General features: G+C 47.1%; 2 protein-coding genes across 7 annotated transcripts in view; one reads left to right on the forward strand and one right to left on the reverse strand.

Annotated features, from left to right (window-relative positions):
• The window catches only part of srgap1a (SLIT-ROBO Rho GTPase activating protein 1a), a 90,451-nt gene extending 72,049 nt beyond the window's left edge, over nt 1–18,402 (forward strand). Inside the window, exons 16-22 of one of the 5 annotated variants that reach the window (XM_086208127.1) lie at nt 1,216–1,321; nt 1,650–1,874; nt 3,047–3,126; nt 9,938–10,118; nt 11,434–11,571; nt 15,315–15,675; nt 16,248–18,402. In XM_086208127.1, coding sequence (XP_086064253.1) covers nt 1,216–1,321; nt 1,650–1,874; nt 3,047–3,126; nt 9,938–10,118; nt 11,434–11,571; nt 15,315–15,675; nt 16,248–16,655 — 1,499 coding nt within the window. In that variant the 3' untranslated portion in view covers nt 16,656–18,402. Of the gene's footprint in view, nt 1–1,215; nt 1,322–1,649; nt 1,875–3,046; nt 3,127–9,937; nt 10,119–11,433; nt 11,572–15,311; nt 15,676–16,247 lie in introns of all 5 variants that reach the window. The other 4 variants (XM_086208126.1, XM_086208130.1, XM_086208129.1 and 1 more) reach the window with 4 other exon arrangements.
• cfap263 (cilia and flagella associated protein 263) lies at nt 18,378–22,016 on the reverse strand. Of its 2 annotated transcripts, none has more exons than XM_086208131.1 (9): nt 21,474–22,016; nt 21,006–21,144; nt 20,771–20,932; nt 20,562–20,702; nt 20,309–20,419; nt 19,933–20,031; nt 19,572–19,679; nt 19,177–19,332; nt 18,378–19,100 (listed from the first exon to the last, which is right to left on the reverse strand). In XM_086208131.1, the coding sequence occupies exons 1-9, from the start codon at nt 21,701–21,703 to the stop codon at nt 18,966–18,968; spliced, it is 1,281 nt and encodes a 426-aa protein (XP_086064257.1). In that variant the 5' UTR covers nt 21,704–22,016; the 3' UTR covers nt 18,378–18,965. The 2 variants fall into 2 exon arrangements, with proteins under 2 accessions (XP_086064257.1, XP_086064258.1); XM_086208132.1 differs by having other exon boundaries at nt 18,385–19,100; nt 21,458–21,623.
• Nucleotides 22,017–22,108: the final 92 nt, after the last annotated feature.

The following is a 22,108-nucleotide window of genomic DNA, read 5'->3' on the forward strand; positions in this document are numbered from 1 at the left end:
GGAGAAGCCATGGGAGCGGATCACTGCACCAAGTGAGGTGGTGTACAGAGAGAAGAGAAGGGGACCAAGCATTGACCCCTGAGGAACCCCAGTCGGTAGGCCATGTGACCTAGACACCTTTCCTCGCCATGACACTCTGAAGGATCTGCCTGTGAGGTAGGACTTGAACCACAAGGCAGAACCAGATATGCCGAGCTCAGAGAGTGTGGAGAGGAGAATCTGATGGTTCACCATGTCGAAGGCAGCAGACAGGTCCAGCAGAAGTAGGACAGAGCACTGACCAGCAGCTCGAGCTCGTCTCAGTGACTCAGTGACTGACAGGAGTGCGGTCTCAGTGGAGTGGTCACACCTGAAGCCAGACTGAAAAGAGTCAAGTAGGTTGTTGTTCCGCAGATGTTCAGAGACCTGGTTAAATACTGAGCGCTCCAGTATTTTTGACAGGAATGGCAGCAGTGATACTGGCCTGGAGTTTTCAACCTTGGCGGGGTTGAGATGAGGCTTTTTGAGCAGTGGGGTGACACGGGCCTGCTTAAAAGAAGCAGGAAAAATGCCAGTTTCCAGGGAGGAATTGACAATGTGTGTGACTGCAGGTTTGATAGTGGGCAAAATGGTCTGCAGGATGCTGGTGGGTATTGGATCGAGAGGACAAGTTGTAGGTTTTGAGCTCAGGAGAAGTCTGGAGACTTCATCTTCGCTCAGGGGAGCAAAGGAGAAGAGTGAGGCAGCAGTGGCAGGTTGGTGCTGACTGGACTGGTCAGGCTCAGAGAACTGGTTGCTGATTGCAGCAACCTTTTCAGTAAAAAAGGAGGCAAACATGTCTGAAGTCAGCGCAGTGGAAGGCTGAGCAACTGGAGGAGAAAGCAAGGAGGTCTGTGCTGTTAGATACCTGACCACAGTCACAGCTGTTTCCAGCTTGACTAATTGCGCCCGGCTGAACCGCCCCTGTTAGATTTCACTAACAAGCAATAGAAGGTGTGACCCGCGTCAGCTGACCTCACCTATTGTTGCAGAGAGAAAGCGAAACTCCAGTGCCAAGCACCTAAGGACCCCCAACACAAAAACAAAACCAAGCAAGTTTTCAGCTTACCTAAGATGGCTCAACCTTCTTCTGTCTAAGATTCAGTGCTTGTTTCCGAGCCTGAAGCGGCCTAAGACAACCTGCTTCATCGTTACTTGTGTTTTACCTGTCCTCTCTGTCCTTTCTGTCCTCCGTAGGAATAGAGAACCTCTACGAGAGAGCGCTGTACATCCGCAAGATCCTGCTGACCATTCCCAGATCAGTCCTCATTGTTATGCGCTACCTCTTTGCTTTCCTCAACCAGTGAGTTCCCAGACATTAACCACCTCTTTAACCTCTTTATGTGTGAATAAACAAATGACCTCAACAACGGCGTGCATGTCCACCAGTAATCAGAAAGAACCAAAGTACACTTTTGCTCATAATTTCCTTCTGCAGGAAAACTGAAGTGTTGGTTAACTGAAGAGAATTTCTCTACAGAAAATTCTTTTCCTTCTCCAAAAATACATGAGCTGAACAAAACACACGAATAAACAGCAAAGACATTTTAGTTCATCGGCTTTGTGATCACTTGTCACTAGCGTGTGTCCACAGTTGTGGTTTGCCTTAAATACCTCCCTCCTCTCGCCAGCTTGTCCCAGTACAGTGACGAGAACATGATGGACCCATACAACTTAGCCATCTGCTTTGGCCCGACACTCATGCCCACACCGGACAGCCAGGACCAGGTATCCTGCCAGGCCCACGTCAACGAGATCATCAAGACCATCATCATTCACCATGAGACCATCTTTCCCGACCCCAAAGAGCTGGACGGGCCCATCTATGAGAAGTGCATGGCTGGAGGAGACTATTGGTGAGGAGTAAAGCTTCTCTGCTGCTGCCGCTTTTGGTGATGGATGATCCAGCCTGTGACCCCGCAGACACGGGTGCCTGAAGGCGTAGGTTAACCAGGAGACAAAGCGCACCTTCATGAGGTCATACCTTTAGTAGATGAGAGGACGATAGGCAGCGATGATTTTCTCATTCATGTGTTTTTACCGTGAGTGGAAGAGAGGCATGCAGCCAAATCCCTTTCATTAGGAGCCCCTCCACATGCAGGTATGCGAGTGCTCTGGGAGGCGCATGGCTGCAGCTGTGTTGTTAATGTTAGTGGAGATGATGTGAGTAATTACATACCAATTAGATGTCTGTGGTTAAAGAACATGACAAGCTAGAGCATGTTGCAGCGCTGACTTTACATGGTGGACTCCCTCCTAGGTGAGACAGGCTGAAACAATCACTGTAATTTCTGTGATCGCGGGAGGAGAAGGAGGTCACCTGGCAGTGAGAGAGCGATGAGGTGAATTGCAGCACAGACTGGAGTTCCATTCTGCGTAAACTGATCAAACCTGAGGCTCGTTGCCAGCTCCACATCTGGAAGCAGGGCTCATCGCTTGTTTCACCCTCTTTTCTTGTGTCCCCCACATCACCACAGGCTGGCAGGGATTTATTCCTAACTAGACCTTTTCAACCATGTCAGCATGACTGTGTACCCCACACACACACACACACACACACACACACAGGACATGCTGGCACGGGAGGAGACGCTCAGTTCCAGGCAGGGCTGGTCTATTCTGTGGAGATGTGTGTGGCATCACTGCCAGCTCCCCGGCACCATGTCAGAAAGAGACCATTTAGAGACGAGGTGCGACCACAGCTGGCACATCTAAGCCTCTCAGAGACGACTGATAATGGCTGCCGTTTGAAAGACCTCCTCTTCATCTTCACTGGATTGAAGTGTGACCATTGAGAACATAAATCTGCTGTTAAATGCAATTAAGAGAAAATGTCATCTTACTCGTTTTTTTCAGAATGGGAAATTGAAAATGTGTCCGTCTTGCCTTTTGCGGTGACTGTGAACACAGTATGTTCACCCATTTGATCCTGACACGGTGCTCAGAGCCTCGCCTGAACGGAGTTGGTTTTAGTTCTGAACTTTATTGGTGTGGATGTATGATGAGGTTTACATTTGGTCCTCCCCAGTGAGAGCCCCTTCAGCGAGCATGGAGCCCTGGAGGAGGTAGACAATGAGGGAGGCACAGAGACACACACCAGCGAGGATGGTGAGTCACCGTTACAGTCTGTATTATGTGTTGTGTCCTTTTTTTGTTTTTAAACGTCACTACTGTTTATTAGCTGTCTCTTTATGGAAAGTCCCTCATTTAACACCTCTCATGTATTCAATTGTTGGCCCACTATGTAAACACATTAAATGGAATGCTGCACTCTCCCCTCCATAAACTGCTTCCAGGTTATAAATTCCCCCAGTGTCCATGCAAGGGTTAAACCCGGCTCCTGGCCCTAATCCTGCCTTTCAGTCTGTTAAATGCACGAACCCTTGAAGGACGAGGGAACTGGGCTCGGAGGGATGGACAGCCATTCATATTCTAATAGTTTTGCTTCTCCCTTGGGGCCTCGGGACACCTCCACATCCGTCTTTCACAAATTTCCACAGTGGTCTACACCGACTGGGTCCCTCGTGGGAAAGAGGGAGGGAGAAATCCTGTTCTTTTAGGATTCCAGCTTTGATGTTTTCCCATTACCTCATGAAACTGTGTGTTACAGTCATTTGTAAAAGAAGCAAAAACGGTGTGTGCCAACAGTGTCAGGTTGTAACAGCTTCAAGAATAACACATTGTGAGATTTCTTTCCTTTTAATCACCATTCCATGTGCTCAAGTAATTACAAAAACACCTGTCCCATGTTGAAACTGGAGGACACAGTAGACGCCTCTCAGAAGTGATGGGATACATTCAACGTCTCACATGTGGTCCCTTGTTTGGGGGAAATAGACGCCGCTCGGTGCGGTCCAAATCAAACAGCGACCAGACACAGATGAGAGTAGAGCTTGATGTTTAACATCCAGTGAAATTAGTTAAGACATTGAAAGTTCCAGTGTGAACGTGGCAGTGACGGAGCGGACTCCTTGTGTAGCCGAGTCTTCGAATTTGATCTTGGTAACAGACTTCCCAAGCCTGGTGTTTCTTTGTGGATCTGATGTCCTCAGTACATGAACTACTAACCCCTCTTCCTCCAAGTTAAAACCCATATCCGGACCTCCGTTCTGGCTCAAGGAGTTATCTGATTTGACGGGAACACTCACGTATGTGAGGATTCGCACTGTAACACAAAAATGAGAAACTCAGAGTAACAAATCAAAGATTTACTGCCTCAGAAATCCCTTGTTACCATGGCTTTGTTCCATAAACTCCTCCGTGCAGTTTGGGAGGATGTTTGAGTTGAGGCCTTCCCAGTGGAGTCTTGAAATGTGGTCAAGTTATTGTCATGAGATATTTTTAAATCTTCATGACCTCAGTTGGACTTGAGACACAAAAGAATTTGCTGTTGAGCTACCAGCACTCCAGTCTGCACTTTCTTTCTTTCTTTCTTCTGGAGGCTAAATATATTTGTCTTCTTCCTTTAAGTACATGAGCAGTTGACCAAGCGAGAGGAGTCACTGTTGGGAAACGTCTCGCTCTTGGCCCCCCTCCAAAGCTCATTAGCTCATTGACCCCGTTCAGACCTGTTATTAACATGCACCCTGAGTGATCCGATCACAGGTGGACAGTGCATGAGTTCACGCTCAGCATTAGAATCACCTGCACACGCGGCCTCAGGTGTCCACTCGTGATCAGATATCGCTTCCTCACTCGATAGACGTTTCTCATCACTCGGAGACTTGCTAATGCAGCGGCTTATCTTGACTGGCCACACGCAGGAAGTGAAGCAGGATGATGTCAACCTTTACCAGATGTTTGTAACAAGAAAAGGATGAAGCCATACTTGTGCTCGGGGCTGACACAAGCTAATCTCAGTGGGTGGCTCACACGCGGGGACGTCGGCTCTCTATTTTAAGAGGAGTATTTCTCACACTATCACACTACATTGAAGTTTTATCTGCTAGTAAATTTGCTTCAAGGTCAAAGGTTAACCAGCTGGCACATTGATTATATATCCTTTTAACCCCAACCCAGAACGCATACTGAATATTGAATCGCAGATGTTCCAAGGGCAATGTTTCCCCGTCTATGAAGAGTTTTCCTCCCACCCCCCTCAAGAGCCGCCTCCAACACGCTTTGACCTTTTTAAACCCAGCATGGAGCCTCCTCCTCTGTGTGTATCTTACAGCAACAAAGACTAATGTTTGCCTTCATAAAAAAGGGTGGTTGGAGACATAATGGAGTGCATTCTGTCCCCTCCTCTACTGTATTCATCCTAACCGTTCCTCCTGCCAGGCTCGTGCTCTCCCATTTCTATGTATGACCGCACATGTAGAGCTAAACCCACCTACTCCGCTCCACTGGCTCGCGTAAGACATCTGACAGTTAGTATCTGACACCACAGTCCTCTAGCTTGTACAGTTCACCCTTTCCTCTTAATTCTGCGTGCGTGCGTGTGCATGCGTGTGTGTGTGCGCGCGCGCACGTGCACGCGCCTCTTTAGCGATTCTCAGTTCCAATCGGGACAAGGAGGGGATCCTTTTCCTCTCCGATATTTGTAGCTTGCTGCTCTCAGCCACAGCCCCATCACAGCAGTGTTTGTGTGACTTTGCAGATGAAACATTAACATTTGCAGACTGAAAGAGGATGGAGAGAGAAAGAATAAAAGAAAGTGATGGAGAAAATGGAGAGAGGAAGAGAAATCCCCTGTGCCGATAAGGCACTGTCAGCTTTATTAACGGCCTGCCCACTGCAGTGCCCCCCAATTAATTCAGACAGTAAATTCCTGCTTGTCACATTTCATTGAAGCCACATCACATCCAACATGTCATTCCTGACGAACCCCAGTGACGCAAGGAAGGGTTCCAGTAAAAGGTTGGAAAGAAAAATCCAGTACAAAGTGATGGGATTGAAATGAAGAAGCCTCCACTCTGCTTGGAGCTTGTATTTCATCTCTCACGTGACCTCTCTGCTCATCTGGGAAGAACTTTCAGGCTCTGGTGATGTAGCATGATAGCCTTTCACAGCAGATACAAGCTTCAGCCATTTATGCTGTTCTTTAGCTGTTTGTGTGTGCGTGTGTGTGTGTGTGAGTGTACACATACATATATATGAGAGAGAGCGTATGTGCGCTGAGGCTGCTTCTGTCCAGGGACCCCTGTCTGACTTCAAGTGAGATGGGAGGAGGGCAGAGGTAGGAATAAAGAAGCTATTTTTAGACCCATGTCACTGTAGTGCATTCAGATTGGCTTGGAGACTTTGGAATAGGAGAGTTGGCTGTAGCTGTTGTTGAAACCACAGATGTTTGTCTCCAGGACAGACATGAGGAACGTGGACATGGAGAAAGAGCCATGAGTCAAATACAAGGAAATACTGCTGCTCCCACTCACGCTGGCAGTGTCTTAACTGCTCTCTCCTTTCCTGTATTTATTTCCCATGTTGGTGATCCAGGGGTCTATTTGTGCTGTTATTGAGTAGATCTCAACCTGATGTAATGGTGCACACAGTGGCTGACATGCCCCTGAGTCATATAGATCTCCTCTCACCAGCTCCTATAAATATCCTGCTAAAGCTCCTCGGGGCCTGTTGTGGCCCTGGCGTGGTGCTGTAGAGCCGGGTTACTATTGACTACAGCTAAAATAACCAACTGGATAAGGGCACTAGGCACACTTGAACAGCATGTGCATGAACACACGAGCATTCACGTGTGCAAACATGCTGGGCTCTCCTTCATCCCTGTCTGCATGTGCTCATGCTTTGGATGTCTTGGTCATAAAAAAAAAAAAAATTGCAAAATAAACTAATTAAGTTCCCAAAGGCGATCATAGTGTTTGTGATTTATAATTGCAGGCAGGCAACTCATGACAAGATTCATGACTCCGAGTTCAAAAGTCTTTTTTTCCTTGCACGGCTTGAGCTTCTCCGTGTCGAGTGAGACGTGTTTTCACATTGATTGGTGAGAATTCCTCTGCCCGATGTACAAGCAGGATTTGTGTACATACAAATACCTTAGAAAGGGATCCTGGTCCAGTATTGAGGATCCACGAGTATTATGTGTGACTTTGAAGCCTCCAGCTCACAAACTGTCAGAGTGAACTCCGTTTGGTGGTGGGGGACAGCCTGTGTCCTGCAACAGATGTTTCTACCTGGATTTTTTTCATCGGGGAGAAGCTTAGCTGCTGCTCCAAGGATACTGATGTGGCAGTAACTGTGTTTTTCTACTGTGTCACAGTTCACTGTCCTATGTACACATTCCTCTTATCAGATTTTTAAAGTTTTGCATATACGAGGTTCTGGATTGGGAAACTCGGTCACTGTGTCCTTGCACATGCGCGAGCCTCGACACACCCTTAGTGAGTTTACTTCCCCAGAGTCATTTGATCTGTAGGCACAGCAGCGAACGGACGGTTAAGAAAAAAAGCCATGATGTCGCAGTGTGTGGATTAAGTGAACTGATGGTGTGGCGGCCGGTCTCAGCAACAGCACCACCAACAAATGCATTTAGAAATGTGACTGTTGCAACGGGTTCAGTTAATTTAGAGTTCTGAAGCCTGGAGATGGACTTCCTGCTTGGAGCAACGAGCAGACACCACCTCCCTCCTGAGTGGACGGATGCACAGTTCCTGTTCTTGTGTGGCTTCACACACTGAAGCTGCCGTTACTGTTGGAACTCAGACGTTACACGTGGCTCTGCCTATTTAAATCAATCCCAACGGTTATTAAAGAATCAAACAGCACCATCACGTCAGTGTTACTTGCTCCTGATGAGCAGGTGGGGTCCTCGACTGGCAGCCTGCACCGTCAGTGTGTGGGTGTGAAGCAACATTGTAAAGCTCTTTAAACGACATAAAGGTACAAGGCAATATACGAATACATGAAACATTTATTATACAGTACGTGACACACTTTACTCACATAAATACATCAGTAGGCCTTTTTAAATCATACACGCACAAAGAAACTAGATATGAAGGACATTATTGTTTTGAACTAATGTTACAGTGATTGTAGAGCGTAGATTCTCAGTTCTGTGTTATATTCTTTGGTATAACAAGACATTCTTGAACCGAAAAATGGCAAATACATGTTTTTTATGTACAGTTTTTTTTTAATGTATGCTGCTGTAGTATGTAAAGTTATAAAGAGTATTACTGCAAGGGCAAAAGAGTATTACTGCAAGGGCAAAAGAGAGAGTAACATGGAATGTGATTAAATCATTTTCTTTTTTTTTGTGAAATATTTAATTCTCAATTTTCAAATTTAACAGAGTTTACAAATTACACAGTCAATCGCGACTCCTTATCTCCTCCCCATCCCACTCACACAGGAACTAAAAGAAGCCTCAAATTTAAAGCGGTAAGGAGGAGTCAAATGGAAATCCTAGTCAGAGAGAATAATAAAACAAATGCTATTTAAATGAGCAAGAAACTAAACAAACAGTCAGGCTTATCCTGATGACCAAGGGTGTTTCGCTCCTAATCTGATAAAGGTGCAGGCAGCGTGTCGATGTAGGTCAGGTAGGGCTGTCCAAGAGGAGGGTGTTGTACTCGTTTCTGAGAATACACGTGACGTCTTCAAGTGGAACCCAACAATCTGTTTCCTCGAAGCATCCGGCCATGGAGAGACAGGAATCACCGCTGTGATGGCGGTGTGGGTGACCATAGGCCCGTGGTCATCCACAACCAAGCCATCGCCCAGGTGCAGTCGTACGAATATCTGGGTGTCTTTGTCGACAACTCACTCACCTGGAGCACACGTTGACAGCCTCTGCTGCAGAATTCAGCAACGGTTACATTTCTTACGTCGTCTGAGAATTCATGGTGTCGATCAAAAGTTTATGTTGATTTCTTACAGGGCAGTTGTTGAAAGTCCGATCAGATACGGTATGACAGCTTGGTTCGGTAACCTCCCTGTGCAGCTAAAGAACAAACTGTCTCGATTGATTAATGCTGCTGGAAAAATTATCTGTGTTAAAGAGAACTTCTCCAGTCAGAGTATTTATGAACAGGCCTCTCTGCAACAAGCATGTAAGATCATCTGTGACCCATCACACATCCTGCATGGCCAGTATGACCTCCTCCCGTCTGGCAGAAGGGTTACACTTCCTCGCTGCAGACTGAACAGATACAAAAACTCAATTGTCCCTGCGTCAATGAAGCTGGTAAACAAGTTCAGATAAAACCAGAGTTCAGACTTCTTCTTTTTCCCCCTTCTTCTTAGCATTTATTTATTTATTAAATTAATTAGGTGATATTTACCTATTTCAGCGTGCCCTTTTGCACACTTAGGCACCTTGTATGACATGGTTGTGCCATGGGGTACTGTTTGGTAAGAGAGATATTTTTGTATTGGATGTGTGGTGTGGCGGCAGCAAGGGTGTTGGCCCAAAACAAATTTCTCACTTCTGAGACAATAAAGTTAATCTTGAATCTTGAGCATTTCCCTGCAGTGCACAAAGCTGCTTCTTAAAACATCTTTTGGATTCTTTTCTTAAATCTACACCAGCGATTGTAAATTCCCCCAGTCAACAAATCGGTGGCTCCAGTGGGAATGTAACGCTTGTACGTTCGGTCACATGATTGGTGAAGTCAGAATGTACTGAGGTCCTGCAGCAAACAGCCCTTTATATATTCATATTTATGTGAACTCTGAGGTGTCACATAGAGCTGGTGAAGAACCCACCCCTCAGGTCCGGACCTGATCTGTTGTTAACATTGATCCAAGTTTCAAGTGAGTGTCTTTCCCGTCCTTGGTGATGGGACAGACCCGAGTGGGCTACGTCCGTTTCACTGGGCTGTCTGTTCAGCGTGAGATTCTATTTGACATCCATGTTTGCGACACTAATTCAAAACCTAGGTGTGATAATTCGTGTCTGTACCTGATGTCTCACCTGACACACTCTACCTGACCTGTCTAATCCACTCTCTGTTGACAGAGGGAGAGCCTATTGAAGCCATTGCCAAGTTTGACTACGTCGGGCGCTCTTCCAGGGAGTTGTCCTTCAAGAAGGGCGCCTCGCTACTGCTGTACCAGCGGGCGTCTGAAGACTGGTGGGAGGGACGGCACAACGGCATAGACGGCCTGGTGCCACACCAGTACATTGTGGTCCAGGACATGTGAGTGGCCTCAAGTACTCAGGCATCTGTTCAGCATCAAGCTGGTGAAATATTCACGTTTAAATACATGCTAGAAAGAATTGGATTAATAATTAGTCTTGAAAGAGTATATGACAACACACATCGTGTTTAAGATGTTTTTCTTTATCCATCAGATTATTGTTCTGTGAGATGTTGTTGCTTTTATTCATTGACCTCAGCCCACTGAACAAGTACCAGCAGCAGAGGCTCCTCTCAGGCTCCCTGATTATAACTCTCTGGCTTAAACAACACATTTGCTCATAGTCATCACCTGACGTAAAGGTCGTGCATTGTCGACCTTTAGCCTTGATTGTCCTGCCGCTGCTGTTGCACCTGCTCAGCTGTGGGCTGTCCCACAGCTCCGGAGTTCTCAACTCACCCTTCTGTCTCTGTCTCTTGGCACTGACAAGCATCCACACTACCACAGCGCCCCGGTTTGTGACTAATGGCCCGGGTTCACTGTCTTGTTAGGATGGGAACAGGATCGCTCTAATCGCCTTGTAGCAGCCCAACAAAATGTCCATTTAGAATGCCTTCCCCTCTTTCCTGCTCTCCCTCCCCTGCAGCTGCCCTGTCACGGTGCCTCTATCAATAATTCACCAGGAGGGGCACTGCTGATGTCTTCTTAGTTAATGAAAGTGCCGGAGAATTTACAGCTGTCCCTGAGCACAGCAACTTCCTGTGCTCTCCTGAGGCAGAGCAGGCTGAGGAGTGGAAGAGCAGGCAGGGTTGTGATCTTCACTTGTCCCATTAAAGAGCCCAGAATAAAGCCTGCAGAAAGACGTCAGCCCAGGGCGGCTCCTTTAAGATTCAGCTATCAGGGTGTTGGAACCTTCCTGTTGGTAAATGGTGTCTGCTGCCAGCTCAGCCTAGAGTCGGTGCTTGTCCTTGCTTTGTCTGCTCTGTGGATACACTGAATGAGAGACTGTTCTGTATGGGCTTATATACACATCAGCGCCAGCAGTGCTGCTGCCTAACAGCCACCGACTGTACCAAGAACCAAGTCACACACCTCGCTGAAATCCATCAGCTGGCTCGTGTATGGGTGTGTAGGAGTCAGCGCCACCGAGCATCATCAGAATACTGAGGTTGAGATTTATGACTCATCTGACTGAACCTGGGGAGGAAGGGAGACCTGCTGACTCGCCCGAAACGAATATCAAATACTGTCCCTGAAGAGCGGTGCAAATGTGAAAAATTGAGTGATTTGCTGACTTCACCGTTTTTGTGTCTATTGGTCTGTCACTTCCTCTTTCTCTGCTAATGTCTCAATGTCACCGTCTCTGTGTCCCAGAGATGACAACTTCTCAGACACTCTGAGTCAGAAGGCTGACAGCGAGGCCAGCAGCGGCCACGCCGGCGAGGATAAATGCTCGGGAAAGGACGTCAGCTCGCCCTCTGACACCAGGATCTCTGAGGCTTACATCACCAGGTGGGTATCCAACCGGCTGGAGGCGGAACTGCACAATTATGTCTCTTATCAGATGTTTAAAATGGCGATTAGAGCAGATGAAGGGATTGACACAAGTGCTGCAAAGACAAAGAGACGCCCGCTGAAAAGTGAGCGACGTCACAGTCACTAATTAGACATGTCTGAAAAGTTGCTGGGCTCATCGGTGGAGCTTCGCAGGCGCCAGCTGAGATGAATAAGAGAGCAGTTTACAAATCTATAGACCGCACATTAAACTGTGAACCCTCTGATACAAAACGCAGTCCACCGAAGTGGAAAGACGTGATGGGAGAATGAGCCCATTCACTATGATGTATTAAATCTGTCTTTAAAGGTCCCATGAAATGAATCTGCATTTAAATCACGTGTCCCTGTGTTCACAGCTCATTTATTTATCGATATATGCCAAATAAATATTGAAAAAATGTTTCAAAAGTTCATTTATGAACACCAAGTCTTTATTACATATTGTTATTATTACCTAACACACATCTATTAACTCCAAGTCATTTCTCTTCTCAAACTGTGTTGAAACATGACACTCCTGCACTCAGGATGGTGTACCAAAGTGACATCCAATGAAAAGCCTGTCTCAGATTTGCGATGTCCCCTCCACGTACATCACATGATGCGCTGCGACCCCAAGAAGTTTTTCCACAAAGACCTAAATTGTGACCGAAGTGGCCGATAGGTCTGCTGTGAATAGTTTCCGAGCGTCACACAGCTCAGCTGGAACGACTCTCTTGCCTGCACTAATGTGATTCATTTGGTCTAACAACCTGTGGAAGGAGCAGCATGATTGAATTCTTTAGTCAAGTTAGCTGTAACCAGAAGCAGCCTGTTCCGCCGTGTATGGCGTTGGATGGAGGCTATGGAGCGTCAAGCACCCCCTGTGAAACGACTCATGTCCTCATGAATTTGACCCGTGAGGTCTGATCACATTTGGAAAGTCAGCAGCAGGAGCTGCACAGTGTCACGGTGCATCCGCATGAATCAGCCGGCTGGTGTGCATTCAGAGCTCCCAGCACACATAAATGCCCATTAATCTCCTCACAAATTACAAAACCATGGATGCAGATTAGGAAATCTGCATGCGTGCACATATTAACAAACCCAGAATACTGATTTGTGTCTCTATTTTTTTCCACAAAGAGGTGCCATGGGGGCGCCGTACTAACATTCACCAAGGCAGTAATCAAGGCGCCACCAACATAATTTAGAATAACTCATTACAGATATCGGCACTTGCATTCTTACTGCATTCAAATATGCCGAAAGGCTTTCAGACACGTTTCAGGCTGGCAAGCACCCTGCTGTGTCAGTCAGTGCCAGTCTTCCTCACACCCTAGCGACCGGTGTGTGACGTGAGACGAGCAGTCCAATCGTGTTTGACTGTCTGGCTCCGCGTCTGCAACAACTTCTGCACGTCTAAGGTGGATAAAACGGCCTCGAGCAGCACAGGTTTCCTAGACAGGCAGGCTGCTGGGGTTAGGATATTTGCTTACTTCAAACAGACCTGAAGGCAGCAGGAAAATGTGTGCAGCCTTTCCTCAGTGCCACACATGCTGCCTGCTGTCATTCAGTGTCCTCAGCTCACCTCTCAGCCTGACTGCCGCTGCAGGAATAATAGATTTCTACTGACCAGACAGTTCCTGCTGCACAGTACGAGAATCAAATCACCTTTTCACAACGGGGCTGTCATCAGTAGATCACACTCAGACATTCTGTTCAGATGCAGGACATACTCATGGAGGAATCACACACACACACACACACACACACACACATCCAGTCACACCTAAGTGTTTTTTGGCAGCGTGTGCTGGTCAAGTGCCAGTATTTTGTCTCCCGCTCTGCTCTTCATTGCTGCATTTCTGCCGGTGGATTAAGTGACCTTGAAACGGCTGTTAATAGCTGCTGCCAAACACGTCAACGAGGCTGTTTTATCCAGAGCTATGCTACATGTAATTGATGCCACATGTAGATGTGCTACATGTAGATGGTGCTACATGTAATTGATGCTACATGTAATTGATGCTACATGTAATTGATGGTACATATAGATGTGCTACATATAGATGGTGCTACATGTAATTGATGCTACATGTAATTGATGCTACATGTAATTGATGCTACATGTAGATGGTGCTACATGTAATTGATGCTACATGTAATTGATGCTACATGTAATTGATGCCACATGTAGATGTGCTACATGTAGATGGTGCTACATGTAATTGATGCTACATGTAATTGATGCCACATGTAGATGTGCTACATGTAGATGGTGCTACATGTAATTGATGCTACATGTAATTGATGCTACATGTAATTGATGCCACATGTAATTGATGCTACATATAGATGGTGCTACATGTAATTGATGCTACATGTAATTGATGCTACATATAGATGTGCTACATGCAGAGATGCTACATGTAGATGGTGCTACATGTAATTGATGCTACATGTAATTAATGCTACATGCAGATGTGCCACATGTAATTGATGCTACATGTAGACGTGCTACATGTAGATGGTGCTACATGTAGTTGATGCTACATGCAGATGTGCTACATGTAGTTGATGCTACATGCAGATGTGCTACATGTAGTTGATGCTACATGCAGCTGTGCTACATGTAATTGATGCTACATGCAGATGTGCTACATGCAGATGGTGCTACATGCAGATGTGCTACATGCAGATGGTGCTACATGCAGATGGTGCTACATGCAGATGGTGCTACATGTGATTGATGCTACATGTAGATGGTGCTACTTGTAGATGGTGCTTCATGTAGCTGGTGCTACATGTGGAGGATTCCAGTCATACTCTGAGGAGTGTTACAGGTGTTTTTGTGAGGACACTCAGTCAGGGAATCGTTCTGTCACACACCTAAGGGAGCTCGTATGACTCCTCACAGCTCTCAGCTCTGTTCCCAGGTGATCTGTCTCCCATGTGTTCCTCTTGTCTACCCCCCGCTCACTTGCTGCTGCACTATTCAGACAATCCCTCGTGATGAATCAACAAACCTGACAAAGCTCCAGTTGATCACTGCATCAACATGGCCTCCTGACAGAGGAACACTCGAGATGATGCATGCTGATGAAACTTTTCACGTTTTTGTTTTGAGGGAGAGGAACTTAAAGAATCTCAGCAGTAGCATCAGTCAAAGCCATAATGGATAGTGGGCGAGCTGTTGTTGTAGTCTCCCTGAACAGCAGTTGTTTTAAGAGTGCAGACGGCACCCCCTGCAGGCTGTCTGTTGTTCCTGCAGGTCGTCACAACCCAGTTCTGTTCCCTCTGCAGTCAGAACCAACTCAGTTCTTTTTGTCTCAGAATAAACTCTCCAGGTTGTCATCCAGTATAATCCAGGTCTTCTTAATCCAGCCGTGTGCACAACAATCCACAGACACTTGGATCTGTGCTAAAAACAAACAACCCAACTCTTCAGTTTGGAGCCACCATGAACGAGTGTGAGCATGTTGGTTCAGCTGAGTGCTACTCAAGGAACAACGACTGTTCCAGTTTGTTTAGCTCAAATCAAAGTGTATACTTTAATGGCAAAATATATTTTTTCTGGGTGAAAGTTGCATCTCGACAACATTTAAAAGAATCCCAGACTTCAAAAGTCCATCCAGAAACAAGCCTGCCGCTGATGCATTTATCAAATCTGAATTTCAATTAATCTGTCTTTCCACTCTTCCTCTCCATCCCAGCAGGCAGAGGAAACGATTAGACCCACCGTCTCGCCGGCCCCCCGCCCGCCCCAGCGATGTCCACTGCATGGTTCATCCCTCCCAGCAGGGTCACAGCGGCCATGGAGGCACTCCCGAGATGGGCTCGCCAGTTCTCGGTCACTTCAGCCCGCGTGACATGCTGCGTAGTCGTAACCACATGGACAGCCCTGAACGTCGGCGCCGCACAGGCCACGGCAGCCTGACTAACATCAGCCGCCACGAGTCCCTAAAGAAGATGGAGAGCCCCCCAATCCGCCGGTCCACCTCTTCGGGCCAGTACACGGGTTTTACTGATGCCCACCACCATGGCAGCAAGTCCCTGGATCCGGAGACCATCGCACAGGTCAGCGCGGGAAGAGCGGCGACCCAACCGCAGCCCCCTCCACCGTCAAAGCCCTGCCCCACCCTGTAAAAACATAGTCCAGTCCCTGTCTTCTGCTTCGTCTGCCTCCCTTCTATGTCCGTGTGCTACACGTAGAAGACTAGCTTCACAGGCGGACAGCGGGGAGGGTAGCATGACACCGTGAAAGGTCACAATGTAAGATGGCGTCAGCTGATAGGAATGTAGCATCGCCAAACTCCTGTGTGACCAGGAGAGCCAAGAATGAGCTGGGCTGCCTGTCTGGCTAGCAGGAGGAGCGTGCTGATGTCCTGAGCTGGTCATCGCTGCACCTCCTTTGCTACCCAAACTCATTAGCATGATGGTCACTCGTGCCGTGAACAAAGCATGCTGGGTATTATTCTGAAAGTCTCTCTCCACAGGCATCTGTTAACATTTTACGTTTCATACCCCTCCTAACGCTTCACTGCTCACATCATCTCTCATTTCTTTCTTTCTCATCACTTCCTATCTTCATCATCATCATCATTCTGCCCCCCTCCCCTCCTTTCTTACAATCTCTTTGTCTCCAACAGGACATAGAAGAAACAATGAACACTGCTCTGAATGAGCTGCGTGAGCTGGAGCGTCAGAGCTCCGCCAAACATGCCCCCGATGTGGTTTTGGACACCCTGGAGCAGCGGCAGACCTCTGGCGGCAGTGGCGGCGGTCCCACGCCAGCCAGCTCCAGCGAGTCCCTCAGTCCCATCCACGGCATCATGCTGAGGTCCACTGCCAACACTGCACCCCCCTTCCGCCGCAGCACCAGCTCTTCCAGTGATAACATGAGCACCTTCAAGCCTGTGGTGGTGCCACGCATGGGAGTGCAGCTCAAACCCCCCGCACTGAGACCCAAGCCCATGGTGCTGCCCAAGTCCAGTCAGGTGCCGCAGCCTCCCACCACATCTCCTCAGGACCCTCTGGACAAGTCCTGCACCATGTAACCTCGAGGACTCTGAACATCAGTGTAGAACAAGCCAAACTCAAGCAGCTTCCACGAGGACGGCAGACTCCAGCAGTGTTGAAACTGTGTGTGTAAAATACATGAACTTGGGTAGGAAACAGCTACTCCCACTCGACAGCCAGACACATCTACAGTCTCAGTGACATGATGTGTGTTGACGTGCTTCGCTTCTGTTAGCTACATGCCTGATTTACGTCTAATTAGCCAGAATCCCCTCAAACAAATTTATGCTCCGTAGTGTACAGACACTCGCAGACGCTGAATAAGCCACAGTCCTCTGTTCACCTCTGCACCTGAAACAGAGCTCCATCAGAATTCTAGTGAACTCATTGTACCTGCCATCACCCGCCGGGACCCTCGGAGGAGCTGCTTCAAAGGCCTTATTCAGATGTTGCTATTCTAACGCTGCTGCCACTGCCGGGAGGACGTGGCGGTTCTCCGCATAAATGAAACGCATCAGTGTGGAACCTCAGCAGCTTTCTGTGGCAAGGACACCGTCAAGATCAACTCTGTGCTGGATTCCCTCTTAGAATATGTTTCCACATGGCCTGGAATGGGAAGCGACAAATGGATAAAACCACTACTTCATCCTGAACTTTGAACGTTTTCATGGAATCTTGAATTCCTGCATCAGTAAGTTAGAATGCAGGGATAAAACCTGGGGAGCAGCGTGAAAGTGGCACATGACAACTCATCTCCTCCTCCAGTGTAAATAACACATATGCTATTCTACAGTGTGGGACACGTGTGAAGCCTCCCTGTAAACATGTGACCCGACATGTATGATGTTCTTTAGAGTAGCCGACGTGTACAGACTGATGGCGGCGCCCAATGGGAGTGCTGCTCTGTAGCCATGGACCGAAAGACTGTTAGCCTCCTTGTATGTTCACCACCGCTTTGGTGATTTGACGTTTGCTTGAGAAAGTCAGTGATGGTGGAAGGAAACGGCATGATGGGACAGAAAGTCTCAATCATCAACAATGAACAACCTGTGTGTGCGTGCGTGCGTGAGCTTGTGTGTCTAGTAAGAATTTCAAGATGCAATAACTCCATAAAACTGCTGCACCCTCGTCTTGGCGACCTTTGTACTGTAAACAGGTGCAGGTCTTAGGAGTGCTTGGGTGGTGTAACAAGACTAAACTGGTTTGAGTTTGCAGCGCTCTAACAGCAGGTTTACACTCGGACTTGACAGATATTGTGTGTATAATAATCATTAGTGATCTCTGAATTACTAACTTGCATTATTTTTGTAATCTTTGTTTATGAGTAGAAATGACTTCAATTTAGAACAAATGATGTAGATTAAATATCCAGAGATGCAAATGTGGCGCCTATGAAGCCAGATTTACAGAACAAACAGCAGTGTGCTTGTGTCACGGTGTAACGGTCCAGTGGCGTTGTGTACATCTGTAATATGGACGTGTGAAAGTGCCTTCGGAGAGGATTGGAGGCACTTCTTTACTGTAACATATTCATTCATATCAGATGCAGAGTGTTGAGAAAATGTAGGAAGAAAGATGCCATGTTCCAAACTATATGACGAAATATGAAAATAAACAGCTTCCTCGTTGTGACAGTACACTTGTATGTATGTGACTGTGGGTACGGCGTGTCACATGACCTTCAGAGCTGCAGCTTATACCTCGGAGGATGTCTTTCAAATAAACGAGATAGTTTGTCCAGCGTAAAGTGGATTTATTTTCCACTGTCAATAGTTGGTGACACGAGTTGGTCTGCTGTCACAGGTCGGGAATATCAGGACTAGAAACTCCACATCATGGCTGCCTTGCTGTTGTCTGCCTGTCTTTGACCTTTAACCTTTCACCACCAAAAGCTTTGCAGTTGGTACTCAGTGGGCATTTTTTGGTGAACTGGGAATAAATTCCCTCAAGGTTTTCCAGCGATATTGCATCGATTTGAGGTGCCAGTGACCTCTGACCTTCAGCTCATCGTCGAGTCCTGGTGGATATTGGAGTTGGAAGTAAAACCCACAAGCCCCTCCTGAGACATCACTCTGAATGAGGAGACCCTTCACTCAAACAGCCAGAAAATATCACGGAACTGGGAATGACACATCTCAGTTGTGTGCCTGTCACATGACCTTACACCACCAAAATAGTTTCAGGTCATCCTTGAGTCGCAGTGGATGTTTGTTGGAAGTCAAAGTTGTGATGACTTGGAAATTTTTATTGCCGTCAATATAGTGGAGGTAATAAAATCTTTGTTTACCAGAGCAAATAGAAGATAAGAACAAAGATCGGTAAGATCAGCTGGTTACGGGGAGGCCAGGTCATGACCCCACGAGGCTTTTTGGGTTCTGGGCCTCTGCTATGTGTGGGAGCTTCACTGGACTCTGCGGACCCACACGGCTCGCTCCAGGCGCGAGAGACTTGTTCCAGGACTTCGCGCGCAGCTTCAAGTCCATCTGGTGGAAACAGAACAAGCTGAACTTGAAAATCTGCCCTCTGCTTCCTACTGCTGCGCATCACTGGGGGGTTTACCTCAGCGATCTGCACCTTCCTCCCCCATTTGTGGAGGCTCTGCTGTAGCTGCTTGTGTTTGTCCTTGACCTGCATGTACTGGCTGATATCAGGAGCCTGGTAGTCCGTCATTTGGCGGCGCAGGTGTTGGTTGAGGGCTTCTGCCTTTAAATGCTCCTGGAGAGTGAAGACAGTTCATACACACCTTTTAACAATGCCTTTCTAAGACTTTGACAAGTGGTTGAGGAAACTAGAGCCGAGCAGCACCAACGTCACTGCTCTGCCTCCTCGCTCATTCTGCACTGAGGTGCAGGCCCACTCTGAGCTTGCAAGGCAAGTGTTTGCCCAGGTTTGAATGTGCTCTATTTGTTTGACCCTCGTTTGATAAATGGGATGTTATTTAGCAAACATCGAACCTCCTCAGCACGTTTCAACTCCTCCTCCATTTTGTCAAGCACCTTCTTCTGTTTGGTGATGTCATTGCTCATCTCCGTGGACTCCAGTGTCGCACTGTGAAGCATCTCCTGTTCAATCACACACACACGCATATGTACACACGGATCTGTGATACATACACTCGTATATACACAGTAGAGTGATCTACATAAAGGAAAAAAGAATAAATAAAATATGGAAAGTACATAAAGGTTTAAGGACATCCAAACATGGACCCTGGTGCTTTTAGTTAAATTATAGCGAGAACTGCAGTTGAGTTATGACACACGCACACAGAGAATAAGATGGCGTTCTCAGTGTTGTGCATCGACACTGAATTACCTTGTGCCACCTGAGGGCGTGCTGAGCTTTCAACCGCCTGACCTTGAGTTCATCAGGGTTTTTATCTGCTCTCTGCTCACTGTACTCCTGGAATGTTTCCTAGAAGCAACAAAGCAGTCATGGGTAGGTTGTAAACTAGAGGACTCTCGGAGACGGTGTTCTTCTGCAGAAGCCAAACTCAATGTAAAATGCCGCCTTCTTTTCTTTTTTTTTCCTGCCGGTGCTACACCCCTCCAGCCAGTTTTGGGGGAACCGGGTCTCAGAGTTTTTGTGTAATCCTGCTGACACTCAAACAGCCGACAACATGAGCTCTGGTGAAGAGGGACGAACTGGGAACCTCATTACTCCACTGATATCATGTACTTCCTGTCTTTACCTCGTACTCGGCTTTTGCCATCTCTTTCTTCTGGTGAAGCTGCTGCTGGAGCTTCTTCTCCTGGGCCTTCAGTGCCTGGTTCTTGAGCTTGAACTTCTCCAGCTGGGCAGCCTAATTGAGGAGGGGGAAGACAGATTTATGGGAAGCCACCGCAAGCGACCCTTTGTCTTCTCATTTATTACAAATATCAGTTACGATGGCATTTTTCCAGGTAAGAATGCAGAGGTTTATGTGAAGCTGAGGTCAAGTTTACCTTGAAATTGTCAACAATGCAGCAGAGAACCTTGTCAGGCTCCATCATCTCAAGCTTCATGGGTTTAAGCATCCTCAGTTCAAACTGGCTCCTGGCCTTCCTGATCTCTGCTAGACGTAACTCTGCCTCTTGGAGTGACACCTGGAGAGACCAACGCACTGTAAGGTGTTCTGTTGTGCGTGTGCGTGTGTGTCAGAGTGTGCAGTAACCTTGTAGTTTTCCTGCAGGCTCTCATATCTCTGCTGGAAGTTCTCCTGGTCTTGTCGGGTCTCTGCTACTTCTCTCTGGGCCACATGCAGTTTTTGTTGTAAGGTCAGGTGAAGGAGGCCGTCAGACATGTTGGGCCGGGACCGCCGCCGCCATCCATGGCCCTGACACACACACACACACACTTATAGTATAGTCTTGTGTTGAACAGTATTCTTGTACCAGGGTATCACGTACCCCACCCTCCTGGTGGAGGCCCCCTGCAGTCCCCGGACCCTCTCCCACAGGCTGGGGCACCGGCTGGTCCTGAGCGTCCAGCCGTCTGATGAAACGCTCCAACATGTCGTTCTCAGCCAGGAGCGCCGCGACGGAACATCTGGTGGAAGTTATGTTCAAGTCAGCTTTTAAAAAAAAAAACACGTTTATTTACAACTTCACAAGATAATACTCATTAATTAGTAGTTAGAAGAATGTTTGTAGAGCTCAGGTGCCACAACAGAGGGGACCTTAGCACATTCCTCTGTTCTTCTCCAGCACAACTATGCTACAAATTAGCCCTGCTCGCAGCCCAATATTAGCATCGTCGTTAGCAGCGGAGTAACATCGCGAGGCCAACGATGATGCTAATATGTCGGCACTCTTCAGTATTTAGGATTATTTCCAACAGTAAAAGTGGAACTTGTCATTACTGTAGCTCCTCGACACCTGTCTGTTCCCGTGGGACCTGCTCGACGCTCCCTTCCACGTCCGCCATCACGGTTGCTAAGGTACACACAGCGGTTGCTAGGGCCAGTTTTTGAATGATTTATTTCAATTATTGTTATTATCACTATTATTGTTGCTGGTTTCGGGTTCTTAATGCTTCTACTAAGGGTTGCGTCGTTCCCGCGCTCACGATTTGTAATAAGAAAATAAACTTGTGGTGATGACGTCATGAGCAGCTTGTCACTGTGCGTTCTCGGAGGCTCTCGAGGGACAACGTAAAGATGAGACTCGTCCCTATTTTTTAAACATATTTATGGTTTTTCTTTTATACAAAAACAGCAACACTTCGAACATCTGCCAATAATGAAACCAAAAATAAAATGATACATTCAAATATATACAGGCTATATGTGACCTCTGTGTGATGTCTTCTATATGCATAAAAGACTCTCGAAGCGCGCAGGGTTGTGGTAACAGCAGGTTTATTCCATCTGCATTTATGACAAAAAGATAACCACATGGAATGTCATCACGCTTGGACACAGCGCATGCTCTGTTGGAAAGGCAGCATCGTGTTAATACTTTTATATGCTTTTCTATTTAGTTAACATTGTTTTTGTCCACCGACATTCCAG

Source organism: Aulostomus chinensis, chromosome 7 (assembly GCF_037954235.1).
Source record: "Aulostomus chinensis isolate RoL2024-O1b breed Wild chromosome 7, RoL_Achi_v1.0, whole genome shotgun sequence".
Taxonomy (NCBI): domain Eukaryota; kingdom Metazoa; phylum Chordata; class Actinopteri; order Syngnathiformes; family Aulostomidae; genus Aulostomus; species Aulostomus chinensis.